This window comes from Canis aureus, chromosome X (assembly GCF_053574225.1).
Source record: "Canis aureus isolate CA01 chromosome X, VMU_Caureus_v.1.0, whole genome shotgun sequence".
Lineage (NCBI taxonomy): Eukaryota > Metazoa > Chordata > Mammalia > Carnivora > Canidae > Canis > Canis aureus.
In genome coordinates this window covers 96,559,845-96,577,514 of record NC_135649.1, presented here as the reverse complement: position 1 = coordinate 96,577,514, position 17,670 = coordinate 96,559,845, and the positions used below count along the sequence as shown (strand labels likewise).

Here is a 17,670-nt window from a genome sequence, read left to right as displayed (position 1 = left end):
CTATGATATAGAGGTAGATGGATGTATCAGGTACAGAAATAGAGATGAAGATACCGACAGATGCAATGTCAGGCTGGTAAGGTGTCCTAAAGTCATAGCGATAACTCTCTCAAAACGAAGGGTATAAAATTACCCTGAAGTTCAATTATGACTTAATTAGTAACTGTTGAGAAGAGAGTTTTAATAGAATGAAGGCAGGAGAAGTCAGCTTTCCAGGGATTACAGGACAATAGGTAATAGGCAAATTTGGTATAGAAGACACATTTGGGATATTCAGCAATTATGATGGTTAACAGTAATTGGGTGCTCACAACTTCCCAGGCCCTGCTCTAAATATTACAAATCAACCAATTCATTTAACCCTCATAAGAGCCCTCTGGCATTAATATAATTGTTACCTTCATTTTCTCAATGAGGAAAAGGAGCCAGAGGGATATTAAGACATTTGCACAACTTAACATAGCTGAAACGTGGCTAAGTTGGCTTTGAACCAGGCAGTCTAGCTCCAGGACCTGTGCTGTGCTATCACTCATACAGCTTCTAAGACAAGGGTGGTGATTTGAACTTGGTCACATGGCTGAGTCTCTGCTTATCTGAATAGGCCAGAATCAGAAATGAAGGAAAAAAAACATTGTGTTTCAATACTCATTTTGTGTATTCTGCTGTAAGAGAGACAGTGCCTTAAAGCAGCCTATCAAGGTAGGAGAAGAAACATGAATATGAGATTTACATAATACACAATATATGACCACTTCTACTGGAAAAGTATGAGCTACTTTGGAAAAGGCATGAGGAATATTTTAAGCTAGAACAATTCAGAAAAGATCTCTTTGGAGGACACATTAATTAAACTGGGCCAGGGGAAGAGAAAGCCTAGAGATATTTCAGGAAACTAAATAAACTGGAGACTGCAGATTGAGATCAATAATCAGATCAATTTGGAGAAGTGAGAAATATGTGATTGAAATGTGATCATGGATAGTTTAAGCGACACTGCTGAAGTATTCAAACTGAGGAATGCTATGGGGAGTATTTTAAATTTGGGCAGTGGTTCTCATAGTGTGGTACCAGACCAAAGGCTTGATCAACACCACCAGGAATTCACTAAAAACGCCATTTATCTGGTCCTACTTTAGACCTACAGGATTAGAAGCTCTGAGTTTGTGGCCCAATACTCTGTTTTAAACAACATCTAGGTTATTCTGATGCATGCTCAATATGAGAACCCTGCATTAAAGGATCAGGTCATCACTACATCTGTTCACTAAAGTTCCATTATTTTGTTGTCGCTCTTTTTAAAAAAAAATACTTTATTTATTCATGAGAGACACAGAGAGAGAGAGAGAGAGAGAGAGAGAGGCAGAGACATAGGCAGAGGGAGAAGCAGGTTTCCTGCAGGGAGCCCAATGTGGGACTCAATCCCAGGACCCTGGGATCATAACCTGAGCCAAAGGCAGATGCTCAACTACTGAGCCACCCAGGCATCCCATTGTAGCTCCTGAAAGTATCTTTTATTCTGCCCACTTGAACTTATCTGTGGCCACATGACTTGCTGCATCAAATGAAATACAACACAAGTGACATGTGTCACTTCTAACCAGAAGTTTCATAAACTATCACATGGTTAAACATGTTCTCAAAGTTTGTGTTGAGATGACTTGTCCATCAATCTGAGTCCCTGCAGAGAGAAAACTGAGAGCCCTACCAAACCATAATGACATGAAGCCTGGTAAGAAAATATTCCACTGTTTCCAGTCCAGGGTATCAGGATTTTTGTTTTAAACACATAAACTAGCCTATCCTGACTTGCCTTGGGCTAGGGAATGGTACTGAGATTGGTTTTATGGTAAGAGAGAACAGGCTTACTAAAAAGGGGAGATTAAAACATCTGTGAGGGAAGAATCAATATTGTTCAAAAATCAGAAAAAATATATTTATCTTTAAATGAATATACAAGAGAAAGAACATTATTACCAAATGTTAACAATATTTATTTCTGGGCATAGGAATTTGAGGTGAGTTTCTACTTTCTTACTTAGTCTTTTATTACTTTTGTTGTTGTTGTTATAGCACAGTATTATGTAATTATTAAAAGAACCAAATAACAGAAAAGCATAAAGTCTATGGCATAGAATTTACCTCAAATATCATTTTCTCCAGGGGATAAAACTTTAGCAGACTTTCTAACTAAACAATTTTGTGTGTGCATTCACTACCTCTCCATCTCTTATCATGTATAGGACAGTTTTTTAAGTTATAATCACACATTATTTCTGATCCTTTTCATAGTCTTACTGATAAGACTTATGATCCCAAGGTTAGAAATGAATTTCCAAGTGTCTATCTAACATGCCTTACATCATGTAGTGAGTAAATAGATGCTCTGAGATTCAAACCAAGTTCTGTCTGATTCTAAAACTTCAGTTTTTTTAGTGGATCATGCTATTGCCTATGAGGGTTTGTATGAACATGTGCATGGGTACATGTGTATGTGTACATGTATGGGCAGAGACACATTGGTATATTTGATAGCCCTTAAAAATTATTCTTATATGGGCTGAGAAAGAGACTGGTGCTTTATGCTCAATGTCCTAGTGTTACAGTAGAATTGGTAATAAGTATAATTTTTAAAAATTGATTACTTGTTACAATTCACTGTATAGATATTGCTACTATATTTATTTCATTTTTTTAAAATAGAATGATGCCATAAAAAATCATGATTCTCTGAATGGGCAACAGCACTGACATTTCTAGGTCAAAATAAGTCTTTATGCAATGATATATGTAGTATCTAAATATCTACAATTGGCCTCCAGAGTTTCAAAAATCTCAATACATTTTTTTTTCTAATTCTTATCACCCACTCTAAAGATACTAAAGACTTTTTTTCATCTTCCAAATGATATATCCTGAAATAATAGGAGCCAAACTTATCATATATATATTGTTTTCCTTAGTGGGATATCATCACTCAAGTTGATTACTATATATCTACAGTATTACCAACAACTTTACATGCCTGCTAGATTGTAAAACCAGAAACAATGGCTTCTTCAATATAAAGTTTGGCTAAAAGTATAGTAATACCAAATGCAATAATGGGTTTTAGCAAGGTGTCCATTAATCCCCTGAAACTGTAAGCAAACTATTTTCTATTTGTACAGATGTGCATGAGAGAGCTCATGTATTTATATTATCTCCAATGTGTATAGTACCCACAAAAGACTCGGTTGCATAGTCCTGTGAATGTACTAAAAACAATGAATTACATACTTTAAATAGGTGAATTGTATGGTATGTGAATTATATCTCAATAAAACTTCTTTAAAAATGACTAGCCCAGAACATTCAAAATAAACTTGTCAAGCTCATGCTGAAGCCCCTTCAATTCTACATCACCATATTTTCATTTGTACTTGCATTCCATGTGAAGTGACCTCTCTCTTGATCTGACTCAACCCCAACTAGTGATCTGTTCAACGCCTTTGTCTGTGTTGCTCTAGCTAAGTCTACTGTGCCCAGGCCACTCTCAAACCAGCATGATGATCCAGTTGCCTGGCTACCATCTACTCCCATTAGTAACAGATAGAACTCTCCATTGTAGTACTTCTGCTACTCCTTCTGACTCACATCGTACCACAATTATGATACATCAAACTATCTGTCTTTCAGTTTTTGAGGGGAGAAAATAATATATTTATTCAATTCTAAGAGAGAGCCAATACATTTGACTCTCAAACAACACAGGTTTGAACTGTGTGTGTCTACCTATACACAGATTTTTTTATATAAATACAGTACATAAATGTATTTTCTCTTCCTTCTGATTTTTAAGAACATTTTCTTTTATCTAGCTTACTTTATTATAAGAATACAGTATAAAATCCATATATAAACTATGCTTTAATTGACTGTCCAAATTATGAGTAAGGCTTCCAATCAACAGGAGGCTATTAGCAATTAATTTTTGGGGGAGTCAAAAGTTACGCAAATTATCAGCTTCATGAGGGGTCAATAGCCCTAGCACTGTGTTGTTCAAGGGCCAACTGTATTTTATCAAATATTCTTTGTGCCCATCAGAATGCGAACACCAGCAAGATTAGCATAGATCAGAAAAGCCTGAGGATTCCATTAGAACAAGGAGTAGGACAAGTAATCAGGTGCCACTGTCAATATTATGAAGAAAATGAAAATATCATTGGTCAAGACATCTTACAGATAAGGAGAATAGCTGGTAGGCAGAGAAAACTTGGAGGTAATAATATAATTAAGCAGTGGGCAAGGCCACAGTCTGAAATATTGGAGAGGGTGTGGAAATATTCTCACATCCAGCTAAGAAGCTTGTCAAGACAATCCCATGAGTTAAGGAAGAAAGTAAATGGGAAAAGGGATTCAAGAATTACACCCAAGCACTATTAAAGTAGGGACTTATTTATAAGAACACCAGCAAGAAAGGCACTGAGCAGCAGACATAAAGAGAAAGAGGCTTGGGTAAAGAATCAGAGTTCTGAGGAGTGGTTGTGGCTGCTTCCCACACGTAGGATACTGGATAAGCAATCTTTTTTAAGCTTCTATTTTCTCATCTGTAAAACTGATAAATTTAATAATTCATTTAATTATCATTACAGTCCTATGATGCAGATATTATCATCATCCCCATTTTACAGATGAAGAACCTGAGGCCCAAAGGGGATAATTACCCGAAGTAATTACACTGCCAGTAAATGGCAAAACAGAGGTTCAAGCAGTGCTAATGGTACCCTGTCTTCCTTCAGTCTTTTGCATTCCAGTGCATGCTAATCCAGCTTCCACCTGCCAGTTCCTACATCTCTTTGCCCACTGGAATTCATTCTCCCTGACTGCATATATCAGACCATAAATGCCAACAACTTAATGCACTCCCTCTATGAGGATCCATCAACCAATGACCAGCAAAAATTAATGTATAAATACTCCAGCTTCCTCATCTCTTCATAAGATAATTCTCAGGTCTGTTTCCCACACTATTTCCCACAACTCCCTAATGGGACTAAGCCCCAGTTGCCAACCATGGTAACTCTTGAAATACACTCTTTACTCATTTCCCTTCCCTTCTTTGTCTCACTTCCTCACTCCCCAATTCATCTTTCCTAGCATTATCTCCCAAATAGACCATGAGCATGAAGTAATCCAAAAATCCCACAGGTATAAATTTAAACTATTATTTTATTATAATTATTAGTGAAATCGATAGTTAAGCCAAGATCTAGAAGGGGCCTTTATTTTTATCCTTTCTGGTTAAAAGTCTACCCTGGAGGGTTAGAATGCTATTGGCCCTATATTAATTGCAGGCTCCAATTCTCCTGAATGCCAGAGAAGTGTCCATGAGAGGAAAGCACAGAGTTTTAAAAGATTCTGTTGAATATGTTTAGTGAGTAAAGAAGGAAGAGACTTCTATTTTGACCTCAGTAATGAGGGGAAAGGACACACAATGTTACTTCCTCTAAAAAGCTCTCCATGTTCCCTCAAGATGAAGACAGGTTCTATCTATGATCAGCTGTCATAGTACCTTGTACTTCTCTTTGGTAAGACCAATCACAGCTGAATGAAGTATTTAGTGAGTAGTGAGTGAGTCTCTCTATTCCAGCTTGTTCGGTGAGGATAGGAAACACAGTGCCTATCACCATGAGTGGTATATGGGGGGCAATAAAATATGTGCCAGGCACCTGCTACACACAGGACAGGGAGTAGTAAGATAGACAGTTTATGCTGCCTTCAAAAACACAAAAACACACCAAATCGATTTAAGGCCCACATTTCCATCTCTAAACCCTCTCTGCAAGCTTAGAAATGTGCTCAGAGCTATTCAGTTACTGCCTCCCCACAACCCATTTCTTAATCTTTACAGCAACTAATCTTCTAGAAAGGACAATCTTTTCTCACAATTTTTCCCTATTCTGCTCAAGTTGCTCTTTGGAATAGCACCAAAACTTCCAACATGCTGAATCCAATAAACGATTCTAATCAACGTCTTAATCAATTTTGGTTGCATTTAGTACTTAAGTACTCTTTTCATGATCAACCCCCTGCCTCTGTGTCCTCTCCTTGGTCTTCCTGGGGCTCTATGATTTTTACATCATCTTTTCAAACACATATTCTTCCATGGATTCAAGTGCTAAATATGCAAAAGATTATCTATTCTCTATGTATCTCTATGTATTTACCAGCCAAAATTTTCCTTCTAAGCTTCAGATTCATACACACAATGGCAAAGTAAACATTTTATCACATCCATATTGAGAACTATCAACTGAACTCATTCCCTCTATCTCCTCCCTAAACCTTGTTATTCCAAATGGGTTTTTTATTCACGTGCCTATAATGTTAGCATAGAAATCATCCTAGCATATTTCACCTCCCTACTCAGTCATATCAAATCATTCATTAGTGCCATCTATCAATCCTCTCCAAGTCACTCAGTCTTCTCCATCCTCCAAGTCACTACCCTACTTTATGATATAATCATTTCTTATCTGGAGTAACATTACCAGTCTCCAAATGGTTATTTTTCTTCCTAAAACGTGTCAAAATTTAGAATAGATCCCATCCAGATCCCTGGCTTATTAAAATGTAGGGAAGTAATGTGTGTGACTGTGGGTCAAGTTTTCCAGATCAATATGGATAAAACCGTACACGTGGCTGTTTCATGCAGTGATGGTACCTGCATGAGCCCCGTATGTATGTGAATTTCAATGAGGTCTAGTTTAGGTTAACAGTCATTCTTTGTTAACTTTGTTTCATAATGTATTAGAGGTAGCAATCTCAGTCATCTTTGGTCTAAAATGTAGTTGGCAAGAAAGAAAAAGTTAGAAGAAAAAACGTTTGTTCAGCCCATGAATGAGTAACCCTACAATACTTTTTGTAACTTCAAATGTTCACGCTTATGAAAATTCTTTATAAAACTATTGTCATGATGATCAACCAACATTTTAAGTTGAAACATATATATCCAAGTTTCTGATCTTGCTCTGTATCAACATAGCATTCACAGAACTCAGGAAATCCCTATAGCCACCTTAGCTTCCATCTTTCTCCTGTCTTTTGAAATGCCTTAAGGTACAAAGAAATATGTTCAGGCAAAGGTAAAAATAATTGTCAAAATGATGGTTTTGCAGACAGGGAGTCCTCAATGACAGTGCAGTTCCTATGGTGAGACACTGTAATGAGTTCAAAGTGTTTACAACTTCAATACTGCCTGTCAAATGCTCCCTTCAATGAAATAGATTCTTGGCTATAAGCCACAAATGTGTTTTCAGAAATAAAAGCATGTGAATATACTCATGTTTCTATTACTGGCCCAAGTGAGGCAGTGCTTTTTTATTCCTATTTTTTTATTCCTATTTAAAAAAAAAAACTTTCCACAATATATTCATAATTTCTTTTTTTAAAAAGATTTATTTATTTACTTATGCGTGAGAGAAGCAGAGACCTAGACAAAGGGAGAAGCAGGCTCCTCACAGGGAGTCCGATACGGGACTTGATCCCCAAACCCGGGATCATGCCCTGAGTTGAAGGCAGACACTCAACCACTGAGCCACCCAGGCATTCCTATTCATAATTTCAAAAGTGTTTAAAGTAATAAATAATGTAGTTATATACAAAGCAATCTCTCACTATGATCACAATCTGCATAAATAATACAATCTAAGTAATATAGTCTAAGATTTTCAAGGTTGTTCTCTAAGTTAATAGGCTATATAATTCTGTAGCCTATTAATTTTATTACAAAGAACAGTTTTTCTTCAGGAGAAAGAAACAACACAGAGTGTAAAATATGTAGACAACATGTAAACCAATATGTAAACCAGTAGACAACACAAACACAAAATTATAAAACCCTAAAATTATTACATAAAAATATATTTGGAATTACCTATTATTTTCAGCAAACCTACAAATTGTATTCTAACAAATGGTGAAAATCACATTATATGGTCTCATTCATTTGGGGAATATAAAAAATAGTGAAAGGGAATAAAGGGGAAAGGAGAAAAAATGAGTGGGAAATATCAGAAAGGGAGACAGAACATGAAAGACTCCTAACTATGGGAAATGAACAAGGGGTAGTGGAAGGGGAGGTGGGCAGGGGGGGTTGGGGTGACTGGGTGATGGGCACTGAGGGGGGCACTTGACAGGTTAAGCACTGGGTGTTATTCTATATGTTGGCAAATTGAACACCAATAAAAAATAAATTTATATTAAAAAAAACAAATGGTGAAAGTCGACTTTAATTCTTAAATTTAAAATCATTTCTCTTTATATAGCTACTAACACAGTTTGATCTGGTATATTGGCAATGGGGTAAAAAGTCTTTTGGGTAAAAGAAAATACGTATATGTTTAGACACAGTTTCAAATAGCTCCACGGCTAACCTAGGCTATGTTACTCTAAGGTGTTCTACCTAAAGACAATAAGATTCCATATAAAAATCATGGATGGTCTTTAGGGGATACATGAAAACTGGAAAAGGCATGCAAACTATAATGTTTTTTTTTAAATAAGAAAGTCTGCAATACCCAGCAAAATCTCAAATGGATCCTTGATTCAAAAATGAGTTAAGAAGCAGTGGTCAAAGGCAGGCTGTTTCTCAAACTGTGGGTTCAGATCAGCATCGGCATCACCTGGGAACTTGTCAGAAATACAGAATCTCAGGTCTTTCCCCAAACCTAGCTGATTAGTAACACTGGGGGTAGGACCCAGGAATCTGTTTTAACAAGCCCTCCACATGGTTCTGATGCACACCAATGTTTGAGAATCACTGATCTAGGCAGTTTTCAATTGGAATTTTTTTTAAGTCTCTTCAAATTTTTCATCAGTATATATTTGGATAATTTATATATATTTAGAAGCTTCCCAAGAGATTCTCACAATTAGCCAATTTTCTACCACTGCTCTAGGGCAGAGCTACTCAAACTATGGTTGGAGAACAAGCAGCATCAGCCTTATCTGTGAGCTTGTTGGAAAGGCAGGATTTGACCTCACTTCCCAGACCTACGAAATCAAAATCTCTGAGGGTGAGGCCTAGGAATCCATTTTAACCATATCTCCAGATAATTCTAACACAGGCTAAAGTCTGAGAGTACAACAGTGGTCCAGAAAAAAGAGAGAAGGTGACTATTTAGGTGACACAAAAGCATACAGCTGCTTTTAAGCTTTGAAAAGCTTTTAATAGAAAAAGCTGCTATTAATTGGGAACTTACTATGTGCCAAGCACAATAGCAAATATAACACACTTCATTTTTATCCTTAAAGGAAAATTCTGACACAGGAGTTATTAATCCTGTTATACAGTTAAAGCACACTGAAGACCAGAGTTTACTAAATTTACATAAAATAGCACAATCAGCCAGAGTTTAAATCTAGGTTCAATGGTTGTGATTTAAACAATTATATCTATATAACTTTAGAATAAGCATGTTGAAAAGAATCTTAGGGTTAGGTAAATCTATGCCTTAAATGTATCATTTGAGAAAAATTAAGACTGATCACTCAAACAATAAAGGGTGGCTACGAGATAAATCAAGAGCTTACAAACCCATGTTTAAAAGAGACTATCAGTTTCCAGGGTGCAGGTCTTTTACCTCCTTGGTTAAATTTATTCCTAGGTATTTTATTCTTTTGAGTACAATTGTAAATGGGATTGTTTTCTTAATTTCTCTGCTACTCCATTATTAGTGCATAGAAATGCAACATATCCTTATATTTTGATTTGTATCTTACAACATCATTGAATTCATTTATCAGTTCTAGTAGTTTCTTGGTGGAGTCTTTAGGGTTTTTTTTTTTTGTATACAGTATCATGTCATCAGCAATAAGTGAAAGTTTTACTTCTTCCCTACCAATTGAATTGAATTTTTTTATTTTTCTTGTCTGTTTGTTGTAGCTAGGACTTCCACTACTGTGTCGAATAAAAGAGGTGAGTGGATATCCTTGTCTTGTTCCTGATCTTAGAGGAAAAGTTCTCATTTTTTTTACCATTTATTATGACATTTGCTGTGACTGTTTTCATATATAGGCTTTATTATGTTAAGGTATATTCCTTTAAACCTACTTTGTTGAGAGTTTTTTCATGAATGGATACTATGTCAATTTTTTTTCTGCATCTATTGAGATGATCATATGATTTTTATTCTTTCTCTTGCTAATGTAAAAGAAATTGAAGAAGACACAAATGGAATTTCATGCTCATGGATTAAAAGAACCAATATGGTTATAATGTCAATACCACCCAAAGCAATCTATAGATTTAATGCAATCCCTTTCAAAATACTAACTTTTTTTTCAGAACTAACACAAAAAAACCTAAAACTTGTATGGAACACAAAAGACTTCAAATAACCAAAGCATTCCTGAAAAAGAACGAAGCTGGAATTATCACAATCCCAGATTTCAAGATACACTACAAAGCCATGGTAATAAAAACAATATAGTAATGGCATGAAAATAGACACAAATATTAATGGGACAGAGAGTCTAGAAATATGACCAAACTTTTATAGTCAATAATCTACAACAAACAAGGCAAGAATATATGGTGGGGAAAAGACAATCTCAACAAATGGTGTCAGGAAAGTGGGACAGCTACATGCAAAAGAATGAAACTAGACCACTTTCTTACACCACACACAAAAATAATCTCAAAATGGATTAAAGACCTAAATGCGAGACCTAAAACCATAAAATTCCTAGAAGGAGCCATAGGTAGTAATTTCCCTAACATTAGCCTCAGCCATAGAAATATTTTCCTAGATATGTATTCTCTGGCAAGGGAAAAATAAAAGGCAAAATTAAACTATTGGCACTACACCAAAACAGAAAGCTTTTTGCACAGCAAGGAAAACCATCAACAAAGCAAGAAGGCAACCTACTGACCAAGAGAGTATATTTGCAAATAATATATCCAATAAGGGGTTAATATCCAAAATTCATAAAGAACTTATAAAACTCAACACCAAAAAAACCCCACAAGTAATCCCATTATGAAATAGGCAGAAGATCTGAGTAGACATTTTTCCAAAGAGGACCTGCAGATGGCCAACAAGTCTCATGCACTGTTTGTGGGAATGCAAACTGCTGTAGCCACTGTGGAAAACGGTACAGAGGTTCCCTAAAAAATTAAAAATATAATAACCATATAATCCAGTAATTCTACTATTTATTTACCCAAAAAGAAATGAAAATACTAATTTGAAAAGATACATGCACTACTATGTTTATAGCAGAATTATTTATAATAGCCAAGATATAGAAGCAACCCGAGTCCATTGATTGATGAATGGATAAAGATGTACTATGCATATGTGTATACATATATATGCATATATACTATATACATATATGTATATCTTACCATATATATACTCTATTCATATATGTGTGTATGAATTACTATTATAAGAAAATAAATTATTGGGACTACACCAAAATAAAAAGCTGAACCACTATAAACAGAAATCTCACCATTTGCAAAAACACGGATGGATCTAGATAGTTTATTGCTAAGTGAAATAAGTCAGACAGAGAAAGACAAATACCATATGATTTCATTCACATGTGGAATTTAAAACAAAACAAACGAAAAAAGAATAAGAGACAAACAAAAAAAGACAAATACAAACTGGTGGTTGCCAGAGGGGAAATAGGTAGGGAAATGGGTAGAATAGAGAAAAGGGACAAAGAGTACTGAGAAATGTTGAATCATTATACTGTATGCCTGAAACTAACACAACAATGTATGTTAATTATGCTTCAATTAAAAAAATAAGGGAGGAGGGGCAAGATGGCAGAAGAGTAGGGTCCCCAAATCACCTGTCCCCACCAGATTGCCTAGATAACCTTCAAATTATCCTGAAAATCTATGAATTCGGCCTGAGATTTAAAGAGAGACCAGCTGGAATGCTACAGTGAGAAGAGTTCGCGCATCTATCAAGGTAAGAAGACGGGGGGGTGGAAAAAGAAATAAACAAAAGGCATCCAAGGGGGAGGGGCCCCGCGAGGAGCCGGGCTGAGGCCGGGGCAAGTGTCCCCAGGACAGGAGAGCCCCGTCCTGGAGAAGCAGGAGCTGCACCAATCTTCCTGAGCAGAAAGGCGCCCGCAGGGAGTTAGAGCAGGACCCCAGGTGGGCGGGGATGCCCTCGGGCTCCCTGGGACACTTAACCGCACCTGCGCGCCCAGGAGAGTGCCCCGAAACCCTAAGGGCTGCAGCACGCACAGCGGGACCAGAGCAGCTCGGAGGGGCTCAGGCAGCGGCTCCGCGGAGGGGGCTGCGGGGCGGGAGCAGCTCGGGGGGGGCTCGGGCGGAGGCTCCGCAGAGGGGGCTGCGCGGCCGGGAGCGCGAATCCAACAGCACAGACCCGGAGCACAGGGCGCGGGACACAGCCCGGGATCCGGCCCCCCCAGGACCGGCAGAGGCCGGGAGGGCCCAGGACAGCAAGGACGCTCCTGCCCGGAGCTGAGCAGATCAGCGGCCCCGCCCCGGAGCCTCCAGGCCCTACAGACAGAGACCTCCGGAGTTCCTGCGGGGGCTGAATCCAGGTTTCCAGAGCTGCAGCAACCACTGGGATTGTTCCTCCTGGGGCCTCACGGGGTAAACAACCCCCACTGAGCCCTGCACCAGGCAGGGGGCAGAGCAGCTCCCCCAAGGGCTAACACCTGAAAATCAGCACAACAGGCCCCTCCCCCAGAAGAACAGCTAGATGGACAGTTCCAGGGGAAGTCAAGGGACTTAAAGTATACAGAATCAGAAGATACTCCCCCATGTTTTTTTTTCTTTTTTTTCTTTTTGATTTCTGATTGCTTCCCCCACCCTTTTTTTCACCTTTCTTTTTCTTTCTCTTTTTCTTCTCTTTTTTCCTTCCTTTTTTCTTTTTTCTTTTTCTCTTTTCTTTCCTTCTCTCTCTCTCTTTTTCTCCTTTTCCCAATACAACTTGTTTTTGGCCACTCTGCACTGAGCAAAATGACTAGAAGGAAAACCTCACCTCAAAAGAAAGAATCAGAAAAAGTCCTCTCTCCCAGAGTTACAAAATCTGGATTACAATTCAATGTCAGAAAGCCATTTCAGAAGCACTATTACACAGCTATTGGTGGCTCTAGAAAAAAGCATAAAGGACTCGAGACTTCATGACTGCAGAATTTAGATCCAATCAGGCAGAAATTAAAAATCAATTGAATGAGATGCAATCCAAACTAAAAGTCCTAATGATGAGGGTAAATGAAGTGTAAGAACAAGTGAGTGACATAGACAAGTTGACGGCAAAGAGGGAAACTGAGGAAAAAAGAGACAGACAATTAAAAGACCATGAAGACAGATTAAGGGAAATAAACGACGGCCTGAGGAAGAAAAACCTACCTTTAATTGGGGTTCCCGAGGGCGCCGAACTGGACAGAGGGCCAGAATATGTATTTGAACAAATCCTAGCTGAAAACTTTCCTAATCTGGGAAGGGAAACAGGCATTCAGATCCAGGAAATAGAGAGATCCCCCCCTAAAATCAATAAAAACCGTTCAACCAATCAATAAAAACCTCGACATTTAATAGTGAAGCTTGCAAATTCCAAAGATAAAGAGAAGATCCTTAAAGCAGCAAGAGACAAGAAAGCCCTGACTTTTATGGGGAGGAATATTAGGGTAACAGCAGACCTCTCCACAGAGACCTGGCAGGCCAGAAAGGGCTGGCAGGATATATTCAGGGTCCTAAATGAGAAGAACATGCAACCAAGAATACTTTATCCAGCAAGGCTCTCATTCAAAATGAAAGGAGAGAGAAAGAGCTTCCAAGACAGGCAGGAACTGAAAGAATATGTGACCTCCAAACCAGCCCTGCAAGAAATTTTAAGGGGGATTCTTAAAATTCCCCTTTAAAAAGAAGTTCAGTGGAACAATCCACAAAAACAGAGACTGAATAGATACCATGATGACACTAAACTCGTATCTGTCAATAGTAACTCTGAACGTGAACGGGCTTAATGACCCCATCAAAAGGCACAGGGTTTCAGACTGGATAAAAAAGCAGGACCCATCTATTTGCTGTCTACAAGAGACTCATTTTAGACGGAAGGACACCTACAACCTGAAAATAAAAGGTTGGAGAACCATTTACCATTCGAATGATCCTCAAAAGAAAGCAGGGGTAGCCATCCTTATATCAGATAAACTAAAATTTACCCCAAAGACTGTAGTGAGAGATGAAGAGGGACACTATATCATACTTAAAGGATCTATTCAACAAGAGGACTTAACAATCCTCAATATATACGCCCCAAATGTGGGAGCTGCCAAATATTTAAACCAATTAATAACAAAAGTGAAAAAATACTTAGATAATAATACACTTATACTTGGTGACTTCAATCTAGCTCTTTCTACCCTCGATACGTCTTCTAAGCACAACATCTCCAAAGAACCGAGAGCTTTAAATGATACACTGGACCAGATGGATTTCACATATATCTACAGAACTTTACATCCAAACTCAACTGAATACACATTCTTCTCAAGTGCACATGGTACTTTCTCCAGAATAGACCACATACTGGGTCACAAATCGGGTCTGAACCGATACCAAAAGATTGGGATCGTCCCCTGCATATTCTCAGACCATAATGCCTTGAAATTAGAACTAAATCACAACAAGAAGTTTGGAAGGACCTCAAACACGTGGAGGTTAAGGATCATCCTGCTAAAAGATGAAAGGGTCAATCAGGAAATTAAGGAAGAATTAAAAAGATTCATGGAAACTAATGAGAATGAAGATACAACCATTCAAAATCTTTGGGATGCAGCAAAAGCAGTCCTAAGGGGGAAATACATCGCAATACAAGCATCCATTCAAAAACTGGAAAGAACTCAAATACAAAAGCTAACCTTACACATAAAGGAGCTAGAGAAAAAACAGCAGATTGACCTCACGCCCAGCAGAAGAGAATTAATTAAAATTCGAGCAGAACTCAACGAAATCGAGACCAGAAGAACTGTGGAACAGATCAACAGAACCAGGAGTTGGTTCTTGGAAAGAATTAATAAGATAGATAAGCCATTAGCCAGCCTTATTAAAAAGAAGAGAGAGAAGACTCAAATTAATAAAATCATGAATGAGAAAGGAGAGATCACTACCAACACCAAGGAAATACAAACGATTTTAAAAACATATTATGAACAGCTATACGCCAATAAATTAGGCAATCTAGAAGAAATGGACGCATTCCTGGAAAACCACAAACTACCAAAACTGGAACAGGAAGAAATAGAAAACCTGAACAGGCCAATAACCAGGGAGGAAATTGAAGCAGTCATCAAAAACCTCCCAAGACACAAGAGTCCAGGGCCAGATGGCTTCCCAGGGGAATTCTATCAAACGTTCAAAGAAGAAACCATACCTATTATACTAGAGCTGTTTGGAAAGATAGAAAGAGATGGAGTACTTCCAAATTCGTTCCATGAGGCCAGCATCACCTTAATTCCAAAATCAGACAAAGACCCCACCAAAAAGGAGAATTACAGACCAATATCCCTGATGAACATGGATGCAAAAATTCTCAACAAGATACTAGCCAATAGGATCCAACAGCACATTAAGAAAATTATTCACCACGACCAAGTAGGATTTATTCCTGGGACACAAGGCTGGTTCAACAGTCGTAAAACAATCAATGTGATTCATCATATCAGCAAGAGAAAAACCAAGAACCATATGATCCTCTCATTAGATGCAGAGAAAGCATTTGACAAAATATAGCATCCATTCCTGATCAAAACTCTTCAGACTGTAGGGATAGAGGGAACTTTCCTCGACATCTTAAAAGCCATCTACGAAAAGCCCACAGCAAATATCATTCTCAATGGGGAAGCACTGGGAGCCTTTCCCCTAAGATCAGGAACAAGACAGGGATGTCCACTCTCACCACTGCTATTCAACATAGTATTGGAAGTCCTAGCCTCGGCAATCAGACAACAAAAAGACATTAAAGGCATTCAAATTGGCAAAGAAGAAGTCAAACTCTCCCTCTTCGCCGATGACATGATACTCTACATAGAAAACCCAAAAGCCTCCACCCCAAGATTGCTAGAAGTCATACAGCAATTTGGTAGTGTGGCAGGATACAAAATCAATGCCCAGAAATCAATGGCATTTCTATACACTAACAATGAGACTGAAGAAAGAGAAATTAAGGAGTCAATCCCATTTACAATTGCACCCAAAAGCATAAGATACCTAGGAATAAACCTCACCAAAGAGGTAAAGGATCTATACCCTAAAAACTATAGAACACTTCTGAAAGAAATTGAGGAAGACACAAAGAGATGGAAAAATAATCCATGCTCATGGATTGGCAGAATTAATATTGTGAAAATGTCAATGTTACCCAGGGCAATTTACACGTTTAATGCAATCCCTATCAAAATACCACGGACTTTCTTCAGAGCGTTAGAACAAACTATTTTAAGATTTGTGTGGAATCAGAAAAGACCCCGAATAGCCAGGGGAATTTTAAAAAAGAAAACCATATCTGGGGGCATCACAATGCCAGATTTCACGTTGTACTACAAAGCTGTGGTCCTCAAGACAGTGTGGTACTGGCACAAAAACAGACACATAGATCAATGGAACAGAATAGAGAACCCAGAAGTGGACCCTGAACTTTATGGCCAACTAATATTCGATAAAGGAGGAAAGACTATCCATTGGAAGAAAGACAGTCTCTTCAATAAATGGTGCTGGGAAAATTGGACATCCACATGCAGAAGAATGAAACTAGACCACTCTCTTGCACCATACACAAAGATAAAATCAAAATGGATGAAAGATCTAAATGTGAGACAAGATTCCATCAAAATCCTAGAGGAGAACACAGGCAACACCCTTTTTGAGCTTGGCCACAGTAACTTCTTGCAAGATACATCCACGAAGGCAAAAGAAACAAAAGCAAAAATGAACTATTGGGACTTCATCAAGATAAGAAGCTTTTGCACAGCAAAGGATACAGTCAACAAAACTAAAAGACAACCTACAGAATGGGAGAAGATATTTGCAAATGACGTATCAGATAAAGGGCTAGTTTCCAAGATCTATAAAGAACTTCTTAAACTCAACACCAAAGAAACAAACAATCCAATCATGAAATGGGCAAAAGACATGAAGAGAAATCTCACAGAGGAAGACATAGACATGGCCAACATGCACATGAGAAAATGCTCTGCATCACTGGCCATCAGGGAAATACAAATCAAAACCACAATGAGATACCACCTCACACCAGTGAGAATGGGGAAAATTAACAAGGCAGGAAACCACAAATGTTGGAGAGGATGCGGAGAAAAGGGAACCCTCTTGCACTCTTGGTGGGAATGTGAACTGGTGCAGCCACTCTGGAATACTGTGTGGAGGTTCCTCAAAGAGTTAAAAATAGACCTGCCCCATGACCCAGCAATTGCACTGTTGGGGATTTACCCCAAAGATTCAGGTGCAATGAAACGCTGGGACACCTGGACCCCGATATTTCTAGCAGCAATGTCCACAATAGCCAAACTGTGGAAGGAGCCTCAGTGTCCATCGAAAGATGAATGGATAAAGAAGATGTGGTTTATGTATACAATGGAATATTACTCAGCCATTAGAAACGACAAATGCCC

General features: G+C 38.2%; 1 protein-coding gene across 15 annotated transcripts in view; it reads right to left on the bottom strand.

Moving 5' to 3' along the window:
- Positions 1-17,670, bottom strand: part of DMD (dystrophin) — a 2,162,139-nt gene that overhangs the window by 1,582,157 nt on the left and 562,312 nt on the right. Inside the window, exon 1 of one of the 15 annotated variants that reach the window (XM_077887791.1) lies at positions 3,424-3,564. The exons of 13 other annotated variants lie outside the window; for them this stretch is intronic. In XM_077887791.1, coding sequence (XP_077743917.1) covers positions 3,424-3,430 — 7 coding nt within the window. In that variant the 5' untranslated portion in view covers positions 3,431-3,564. Of the gene's footprint in view, positions 1-3,419; positions 3,565-17,670 lie in introns of those variants that run through there. One more of the 15 variants, XM_077887792.1, reaches the window with a different exon arrangement.